This window comes from Pyrus communis, chromosome 15 (genome assembly GCF_963583255.1).
Source record: "Pyrus communis chromosome 15, drPyrComm1.1, whole genome shotgun sequence".
Lineage (NCBI taxonomy): Eukaryota > Viridiplantae > Streptophyta > Magnoliopsida > Rosales > Rosaceae > Pyrus > Pyrus communis.
In genome coordinates, this window is record NC_084817.1 from 21774918 (window position 1) to 21785830 (window position 10913).

Below are 10913 nucleotides of genomic sequence, written 5' to 3' on the forward strand. Positions count from 1 at the left end.
GGGCAGCATTCCTATGTGCTTTGACTTTTGTCCCAAGAAACAAAGAAAAAAAATTTGATTCTCTTGGGGAGAATAAAGTTGACGTTTCTTTCTTCATGTATGTCATTTGACTGCACGGTCAACATGAACTTTGTTGTTCCCCTACTACAACTCACGTTACTATCCATCTATACTTTAACCTAAACCAAGCTTCCAATCTAGGAATAGAGCTGGTAAATTAACACGGCTCAGTTTGCTCGCAAAATTTCAATTAACGGACGAAGACTTAATTGGCTGGATTAATTAACGGGTGGTGATTTTCCTTCATATTTGAGCATTTTACATATGCTCGCAAAATGTACCTAAGCCGTTAAGGCGACTCAATTTGCTCACAAAATTTCAATTAACAAGTGAAGCCTTAAGGGGCTGGAGTCATAACGAGAGAACCCGTTAGCAACCTGTTGATTTTGGGTGAACCCACGAAACCCATAATCACCCATTAAAGAGGGTTAATTTCTTAATTTTCAAACCCCTATCTGAGATACTGAGAGAGTTTATAGTTTATTCCCTCTTACTCTGCCAACTCACTCTGCCCTATTCTCTCTCCCCGCCCTCTGACCTCTGCCACTCCGCCACTGCGATTCTGCCTTCCGCCCTCTCACTCTCTCTGGGCCACTCCGCCCTCCGTCCTCTCATGAATCACGATCTCTCACTCTGTCTCTAATTTAAGCTGAAGAACAATATGAAGAAGCGGCAGCTCAAGCTCCCTCTGCGTTGAATCAATGGCAGTTGCGTAGAGAATCTAGAGGTACATGTTATGAATCAAAATTACTGACATTGCTTAGTAAAAAGCTATACAATATCTCCAAGCATGATTGATCGACGAGGTAAATGTTCGAATCCAATGCCCTAATCGGCTCTACGTCTTAGTGAGTTTTTGCAGACACCACACTTGCATACAATGCAGCCCACATTCCGTTTCTCAAATACCACCCAAATATGCATCTCAACATCCAAACTTCACCCAGAAACAAAATTACATACAGTACATACAGGTCAACAGAGCTTCAAGGCTTCCATAACTTCAGTGTGCAGTCTTCGCCGTATGTAGCGACAATATTCCTGTGAGGATGATGGCTGATGCCAATTACCTCCTTTTCGTGGACCTGCATATCACAAGAGAGAACTTTATAACTCTTCGGCATTCATGTATGCAATTTTAGTTTTAATCAAACCACCATCAAAAGAGCATTTTGTAAACACATAATAGAGAGCGTTGTCCATGTGCAGTCAGATCTTGGCAAACAATCAACAGTGCAATCCCAGACGTCCACACATGCACACACCTACGGATGTGAATCGTGCAGGTCTCGTGACCAGAATAGCTGGAATTAGAATGTGGCAAGAATTGCAATTATCCTATCACTCCTTTTAACGTACGAGCCATTCAGGGATCAAAACAGACTGTCTTAAAATTGCCTTGTTTAGGACGAATAGACCTTCGGAAAGATGTCACATATGCTTACAGGTATGTATAACAATGATGTCACCAGATACCTCTATTAGTCTTTTAAATGAGACAGGCATAGAAAAGGTCATCAACTAGTGAACTGATATTTATCTAAGCGAACATACACTGGATTTCTCCTTCACACCTTATTTGCAAAAAGGTATGCAACTTAATCAGCAACTTAATCAATGTACACCTTGGAATATAGGGTTTCATGCCATGCAGAAGGAATCTAATAAGACGTTTGCAACACTTTGAGCGATCAGATCTCGATCAGTGAAGCAACCAAAACTGGTTAGAAATACTAGAAGATCCGTGTCTCAATGAAGGTTTGAAAACACCAATTTAACTCAACCAAGGACAAATCATCACTAGATCATGTCAGTTGTCTTTCAAAATCATCACTAGATCTTGATTGCTGTGATTCCAGATGTGCAACAAGTATTTACGTTCTAAAGCCCTTGTTCCGTACCATCTCAATCTCCACCAAGATAAATACCACAACTAACAAAATTGTCAATATTTATTTTGATTCCAGATATGCAACACGTATAGCATTATAAAGCCCTAATTCAGTACCAACTCAATCTTTATCAACAAAATACATACCTTCATTAGATGCTCTAAATTACCAGATTGGTGACTGAAACAGTACATATTCCTGCACGTAGATGAAGTATTGGTAAGCATCCTCATGCTGATGATCAAAAGAACAAAGCAGGTAGCACAGTCTTTGTAGTTTAACTGTTCCAACTGGCAGGTACCCGTTGGCGGAAAAACAAATAACACATAATGGCTCTGACTGTAGTGAGGAGGCCAAAGCATCTCTGAGATGCCATTTTAGAAAAGAAAAACTTCATCCATCCAATGATGTTACGAAAACAGAATAGTTCCCTTGAAGACGAGGATAAACACCGCATAGCGTATAAGAGATCTTTTGAATTTGGCGAGATTACACACATAACAGACACAGACACATGCATATTAAGAATGTATACTAACATAACCAAGTGAAATATGAGCATGATGAAAATTTGACATTTTATTTACCTGTCTTCACCAACACAGTAAATCCATTCCCCTTTTGGTGACACACAAGCTGACAAAAAATCTCCGCCTTCTTTTTTACCAGATGAAAAGCTCTTCACAACCTAAGCCAAAATAATCAGACAAAGCTCAACAATAATAAATTCACAACCATTTAACAATGAAACAAAGGATTTTGGCTTTAAAACATGAAATATCCAAGCAAACTTTAAGAAATGGATTGCTAAATACATTGCAACATGTTGAACAAAAATATGCAAAAACTAAGTTCTGTTCAAGTGAAAAATATATACCTGTCCTTGAAGTGTCATGACATAAATAGATGACGTCTTATTACATACAATGATGTGATCAGTATTTTTTGGGTAAAGATGAACAGAATTCACAGAAGCATCACCTCCCTAACAGTTAAAAGAAAAACCCACAAATTAGACACCGAAACAATAAAAGAAAAGGCAATATTTCAAAGGAAATATAGCTAGGTTCCTCTAGCTCATGATATATAAAATATTAATTAAAGTAATAAAAAGGAATACCCTTAAAGGAGGAGGTGGCTTGAATGTCTGTAGACAGTCTGTAGTCTTCAAATCCCAGACCTAAAAAAAACATTTACGCCTCAGAAAATGAATACGTGTTGCACAACAACAGCGTCAATGATATACAAATAAATATCACGAGAAACTTACCTTGACTGTGCAATCGCTAGATGCAGTAATTACACGAGCTCCATCACTAGTAAAGATTCCATCATTTACATAAGATGTATGCCCACGAAATTCTTTCAACATCTTCCCAGATTTTAGGCCATGGATTCTGCATCAGTCATAAACAGATGTCTTTAAAATAATAGCAAAGAAAATAAATAAATAAATAAAAGGTTTCCTATATATATATATATATATATGTATGTATATATATATATATATATATATATATATATGTGTGTATGTATATATATATATATATATATATGTGTATGTATATATATATATATATGTATATAAACGAAAAAAGGAGGTGTGTGTGGGAGCGAATAATGCACTTTTTCACATTAAATCATAGTAACCAAAACATAAATGTAAAAACCAAGAAGATGCATGTTACAATGAGTGATGCATAACTGTTACATAATTAATACACTTCAATGGATGTCTTGATAATGAAAACGTAGGAACAGTCAAAACTTGAAGTTGAAGAAACAATATTAGTGATAAGAGTAAATGTTTGACATATAAAGTAATAACTAATGTACCAATCTAGGAAACATATCCAACAAGAGACGTGAAAAAATACTTTGCAGTGCTGTCAAATGATGTACTAAGTAACTGGCTTCCATCCCGAGAGAAAGAAACACTGGTGACACCCCGTGAATGTGCACGTTCAAGACGGCGCAAGCACTGCCCAGTCCTAATACGCCAAACCTGTAAGAAGAATTTAGATAAATTAAGATCAGAAACAAATTCAATAAAATTGTACAACATATCAAAATTGAATTTAATCAACACATGCTAAATAGCAATATGGACAGGAACAAAAAAAATTACAATAAAATACTGCTAACTATCTTCTAGCTTCAAGTAAGATGCCAAATCATAATTACTGAACTTGAGCCTTATCTTGAACAAGAAAAAGGAAGCATACTTCGAAACCTCAACAAAAACAAGCATGAGTTATGTCATCATATACAATAAAATCTGACCTGAGGGAACCACACGCAAATATAATCACAAAACATTTGTTTGACATGAGCTAACACTCCACAAACACCCCACACAAAAAATGTAATAACACAAAACAAAACAGATAATTAAATAGAGTGAGCAATACCACGTATAGAACACCCATGTGAAACAATTACCAACATCTGATCATAACAAGAGATGAATCAAGTAAACAAATGTTTGGCGGTTGATCAATCTTTCCTAGCAACGACATAATAATGCACTTTAACCTACAACTTGGAGATCTACTAATAGAACTATAATTAGAGCCAGAATCCGACATTAGAAACTCCATTGGTCACTCACTACGATTTCCGGAACTCCTAAAAGTGTCGTATTCACACCAAATTGGCCGCTGACATGTGAAAATAAGGTTACACAGTAATGAATGGTTACAAAGCAGTGGGAGAATCATATGAAGGACTCTCTGATAGAAAGCTAACTACCTCAAACTAACATCAGTTTTAAAATCAATAGAGCAGCTGTCCCCATATTCAGATGGCAAGATTTGCTCCAATAAGTACTAGAGGGCACTGGTTTGGACTGTGAAAAGTATTTGCAGACGGGTGTGGGAGTAAATTTCAGGTAGAGATTGAAGGACTCTGATTATTTGGAGATATATATGGTCATACGATGGTTTCTAATGGGGAAAAAAAACATAAGAAAAATGTATGCGAATTCAACTTCTAGACTTCTAGTAGTAAAAACAAGAAAAGGACTCTTGCATCCAAGAAAACATGAGCATAATTTACTTTGATCTTTCCATCTTGTGACCCGGATGCAATCATCTCTGAATCTCGGCTAAATTCAAGACAGAGGACAGCATCGTCGTGCATCATGAAAGTTTCCTGCAATATTGACAGCACATCAGAAAATGCAGAAGAAAACAGTCCGCTTAGATGAATGATACAATAAAATGTTGTCATACGAGGTGCAGAACATTAACAACTAAATCCAAGTTCCAAAAAAAACAATTGAGTGACGGTCCATGTGTGTAGGCACGCATGTGTGTAGGCACGCATGTGTGTAAAAGGACATGACAAGCAGGCCAGTTCCCAAATTGCATTCATCCAGAATTTTTTGGAGGGTAAAAAACACAACATTATCCCCACTTCCAATAGCATGTTTCTTGTTCAGAACCAATGAAATGTCATAATGTTCCAACTTTACGATTAAAGAACCATACCATTGCAATGAAAAATATATTTTTATGTTTGTTATAAGGACATGACAAGCAGGTCAATGCCCAGGTTATATATATATATATATATATATATATATATTATTGTTGTTGTAGAATGCATAAAACTACGAAAAGAAAATAAATGCTCACATCAGCCTGGTACTGAAGATCCTTCTTGAGTTTCCCGCTTAAGTAATCCCACACCTAGAATTGACACAAGCATTGGAAAAAAAAGGCATTCAAATTACACCAAATAATTTCATGTTAACAAAAGCATCTTAATCATATATACCTCAATAAATCCATCAACCGAGCAAGAGACAAGAAACTGCCCATCTGGTGAGAACCGGGCACATTCTGCATGACTTTTTGTCCCAAACTGCAGCAAAACTCCACCAAAAACTCAGAAATTCAGAAAGAAATTGTTCCAAATAATCAGGCCACTACTTTATATACGTCAGTAAGATCTTTGTAATCTATTTAAATTTCTTCATAGGCCAATGCATGGCTAAAAGAACTACCATGGAAGATTGATGTTACTGTAGTCCCAGTTCCTAAATTCTGATTTAAAACGAAGTTCAGTATCCAGCATTAAGAACCCTGAACCCCAAACCAATAAAGGATACTGAACAATGTATCAAAATGATATACAGCTAGTTAGCTACATATAAATTCCTTGCCTTTATTGTGTGTGAAAGAGTTGTTGGATACAAGTCATCCACATCTTGTTTCATAGCAGCTGTTCCTCGAAATAAGTCAAACTGTGTTCCTGGGGGAAGCAATCCTGGATAATAAAAAATAAAAAAAAAACTTAACCACATAAGTGACCGTTCCTGTTATTAAAAAGGGAATCTAATTAGAATATATTGATAGAGAAAGAACCAATACGAAGTGAACCAGAAGCCCACTGCTTCAATAGAAGACTGATAACTTAAGCCTCGTTTGTTTGGCAGTAGGAATAGGAATTTGTTTCCTTTTCCATCAAAATTGGATGTTTAGTTAGCTTGGAATAGAAATAGAGTTATGGAACTAACTGGAATCAACTCCTTTGACTAGGTGGAATAGAAGTACAGATGGGAGGCTGGGATTTCTATTCCATACTTCTAAGGAATGTAATATTGAGAAAGTACCATCCCACAACGTATATATTACATGGATATATACGTGGGATTCCATCTGATTCATGCAGCTGGGATTTCTATTCCATGGAATGGCAAAATGCCGAACCTAGATCGACAACAAAAATCTCTATTTCCTCACCTAACATATACGGATAAAACTTCTTGTGGACAGATAAAACTTGGTTTCAGAGGCACTAAAAATTCACCATGCATAAAAGTGAATATGAATTTTACAGCCATAAAGGGTATCTATAACAAATAACAAGTACCCATCTATGGAAAGGAAGAAAATAGAAGGGAGGGAGGGAAAAATAGTAAAGGACAAATGAATGGTAAGCAACATATCCACAAGAGGATAATTTTCAAAGAGAACCTCATACCAAATAACCAACAAAACAAAATAACAGATGCAAAAGTTCACCTTGGTGCTGCTGCCACTTTAGAGCCTGACCAATTAAAGCCGTCAATCTTGATGGTGGCACCACAGTAACTTCCGCAGCAAGTGCTGAGAAATTCAAAAGAAAATAGAAGTCGTCAAAGACAACAGAAATTTCAAAGAATAAAATTCAATAACAACTACTAAGATTTTTTCCTTTGCTATCTACATTTTTTGTCAGATTTCAAAGTCTGACACCTCTGACTGTATCTCACATTTAAACTCTCCATACCTAGGGCCTGGTCTAAATCTATAAACAGGAACAATAAAAAATAAATCAAAGGAAATGCTGAACAGAAATTCAGTAACAAGAAATCTTTGCTTTTCTTATGCATTATGCCATTGTATGACCATACGAGCATATTTCAGTTCCTAGAAGTCTTCAGACGGCAAGCATATCAAACTTTTTCTCCCCAAACTATGAATTGAACCGTTTTCTGAAGATTGAAGCCAATCCAAATTGTGCAGTTTTTTTTTTTTTTTCTGGTAATTATGTTCCTTCAGTGATAAATTTTATCTCTAATGATAGAGAAGAGAATACCTGATGTATTCATTGAGATTAAAAACCTACTGGAAATAATAAAAAGTTCAATTATAGAAGGGAGATGGAGTGAAACCTTGAGCAATTTGAGCACGCCGCTTTTCTTTGGTTGACTCTTGATAAGCCTGTTATAGATAACAACCTTTAAGTTTCTGATAAAGCATCATACTGATTGAAGTGAAAGCACAACATACTCCAAGACAGTGGAATGAGCTAGAAGCAAATAATCTAATTTGATGGCATTACAAAGACCAATAATGTGGTGCATCATTAGTTCTGGAGTGCTGAATGTTGTTTGAGACCTTCAGCTTTGCAACCTTCAGGTGTTTGTGATCTTCAGGTTTTTGGGACCATCAGGTGTTTGGGAACCTTCAACTGACTAACATGTTTTTGGTAGGAATTCATGGCATAAATTCCCATAGTAGACCGCAATAAAGAAAGAAAAGTTGAAATTTTTTCTTACTATGACCAATAATACAGTAACTAATGAGTCATATGATTATACCAAAGCTATTTTCATACCTCATTTGGATCAAAATATGTTCTGACAAGGAGGTGCTCAAGTCGCAAGAATCTTTCAGGTTGTTCTTGCTTCACTACACCCATTACCTGAGTCTGTCTTAAGATAGCACGAGCAGTGTCCAATTCTCGAAGTTCAATCATTTCCAGCACAATCTACACGATTCATAAGAAAGGAAAGATCATACCATGAGCAGAAGAAAACATACAAAAATTACTTCATTGTCAGTCCATTCAAATTAACTTTCACAGAAGTAAAGCGAAGTAGCAAACTGAACCTGGCAGAGGTATCACAGCGATCATACTAACATTTAGGGCTAAAGAAGACACAACTCTGCAACCCATATTAACACCAACTGAAAAATCCATATGTAGGAAGTACAAAGACAGCGCTGATATAGGAGAAAAAGGTATCAACCCCACTATGAACAAATAAAACAAGTACAAACACAACTTTGGTTTATGGAAAATGATCTGAATTCCCTTAGTGTCATTCATTCTCATGACAATGAATCTGTTTATAACCAACAGAATTAGACGCTACTTGTCCCAACAGTAGTAGAAATTTTAAAATTGTTGGCTCGTCTTACATCACTACTGATCTGATCCATCTGTCATGCAAAGGGTTCTAGAAATAAGAACTTGACAATGTTATTTGAGCATCTAGACAATGGCTTGGTTTGGTATGTTTCTATGCGTGCACACATTTTTGTTGGGACAATTTTCATATTCAATATTTCAAATTAAACAGAATATGTTTCCACCCTACACTATCAATACAATTCTATTGCTGACTTCAGAATACCTTAAGCTACTTTCTCCTCTCAAATGGGTCATAACTATTTCCTCACTAATACACCTTTATACATGGGATGTGACACTTGAAACACTTTCCTATATCAGAAATATACTCTCTTTTCTCTACAACTAAACAAAACGTGCATTGTCGCTTATATCCTACACTTTGAGCCTTTGATCACTCTAATCTCGGTAGCAATATTATGCATCCTACAAGGAGAAGTTCTCTCATATAGTATTGACACATCAGACATAAAACATAATGTATAAGAAAGCGACCCCAAGCCAACAAGGCTCCCCGCTTTCTGAGGGTTGGGGGAGGAACGTCTATCGTATGCAGCCTTACCTTTGCTTTGCAAAGAGACTGTTTCCATGACTCGAACTCATGACATTTTGGTCACAAAGGAACAACCATTCCATTGCGCCAAGGCTCACCCTCATAAACCATAATGTATATTAGAAAGTATATAAACACACACAGACAAAAAAGATTAGCCCTACATGAATCATATTCAAAAGAAATAACGCCGATATCAAGCATTATATATCATGACTGAGCTTCTAAGTTGAAGAATATGCAAAGCAACATTGTTCATATGTCACAGCAGCAAAAGTTGAACAGTTGTGTAAACATCGGAAAGTGAAAGGACTAAAACCAGGCTTGAAATATACATATAAAAAGGTAAGTGCTGTTACACACCTGCTCGTACAAATCCTCCAATTTGTTCCTTGGAAGCTTAAGTTGAGCCACTTGAGGCAAAATTGCATCCCACCTTCCACTATTTATGTCAGAAACAAATGTCTCAACACTGTCGACAGTGTTCAAAGATACCTGGCACTCACTCTGCAATGTTTGAAACGTTTGGTGCAAAGAATTCTCTTTGCAAAATTGAAGCACAATCTTGATGACACTGAAAAGGGAGAAAAACAAACCAGATTTACGACATCGAATTTTCTAGTACACTCAAACAGTACAACGTTGTAGTCTCACTAAATCTTTAGCAGACATGTCTCTACCCCTGTTACCGAAAGCCAACATATCCCTAACTTAACCCTGCTATGCTCTACTCCCCCATTTGTCTGCCCAGAAAATAACACTAGAGTTTGAATATTGGGCCCTAGAAAAACATAAACATAGGATTTATGTGTGCGCAATACAACGTTAAAGTGAAGAAAAAAAAATAAAAAATCGAGCAATTTGAGAAGAAAACGTACTCTCGAGCTTCAATTTCTAAGGTGGACATCTCGCCTACGAAGTTTCAGTGGGGAAGGAAACAGAGAGAGACAGGGGGAGTAGGGTTTGCAGTGCCGTCTGGGAAGAAGAAGAAGAAAGCGAAAGTCGGGTGGGCTAAAGAAACTGGTGTAGTTCGGGCGGGTGAGGGCTGCTTCAAGAAGGAGGAGGGAAGGGAAGGGAAGGGGAGGGAGATGGAGTAAAGTGTAAAACACAGTTTTTGGAATTGTGTTTAGGCCCCAAAATTAATTTATGTTAATTGACAGAGACATGGACATAAATGTCTTTTTGGACACTTGCGAGCGAGGGTTTTTTAATCATGGACGCTAAACGCACTTAAAAATGTCTTGTTAATTGTTTTTTATTATGATTTTCAAGATATTGTTGTAATGTATTGTGAAATTGAGAGACTTTTTTTTTATTATGCACGTCTTAAAAATTTATCATTTTTTATTTTGTTTTCATTTTGCGCAAAGTATTGAAAAGTTTTCGTCATTAAAGTTGTTATCTATTAAGAATCACCATGATTAACTGGAATTAAGCAAGATTGTATACCACATTCAGTATAAAATTATAAATACACTTTGTTGGCGAAATATCGAGCCATTTTGTGATTGATCACAACTTCCACATCATCTATTTAACAGCAGACCTAGCGGTCAATTAGTCGACATAATGGTCAATAAGCTTTTCATGTCCTTATAGACAATTTTCACATCATCTATTTAATAGCAAACCTAACGGTTAATCAGATATAAGTTTTAAATTAATACAGTTTTAAAAACTTGTTGTGTAAAATGCTAATTCTGAAACCTTGTGACCATTAG

General features: G+C 36.4%; 1 protein-coding gene across 1 annotated transcript; it reads right to left on the reverse strand.

Annotated features, from left to right (window-relative positions):
* Nucleotides 1-794: 794 nt before the first annotated feature.
* On the reverse strand, nucleotides 795-10303 carry LOC137718218 (suppressor of mec-8 and unc-52 protein homolog 1). Its single transcript, XM_068457723.1, has 16 exons — nucleotides 10071-10303; nucleotides 9556-9766; nucleotides 8061-8213; nucleotides 7615-7663; nucleotides 6983-7066; nucleotides 6121-6224; nucleotides 5733-5819; nucleotides 5591-5644; nucleotides 5010-5105; nucleotides 3830-3957; nucleotides 3223-3349; nucleotides 3073-3132; nucleotides 2830-2937; nucleotides 2540-2640; nucleotides 2099-2150; nucleotides 795-1145 (listed from the first exon to the last, which is right to left on the reverse strand). Exons 1-16 carry the CDS (start codon nucleotides 10097-10099, stop codon nucleotides 1047-1049), a joined length of 1542 nt encoding a protein of 513 aa, XP_068313824.1. The 5' UTR covers nucleotides 10100-10303; the 3' UTR covers nucleotides 795-1046.
* Between the last annotated feature and the right edge of the window lie 610 nt (nucleotides 10304-10913).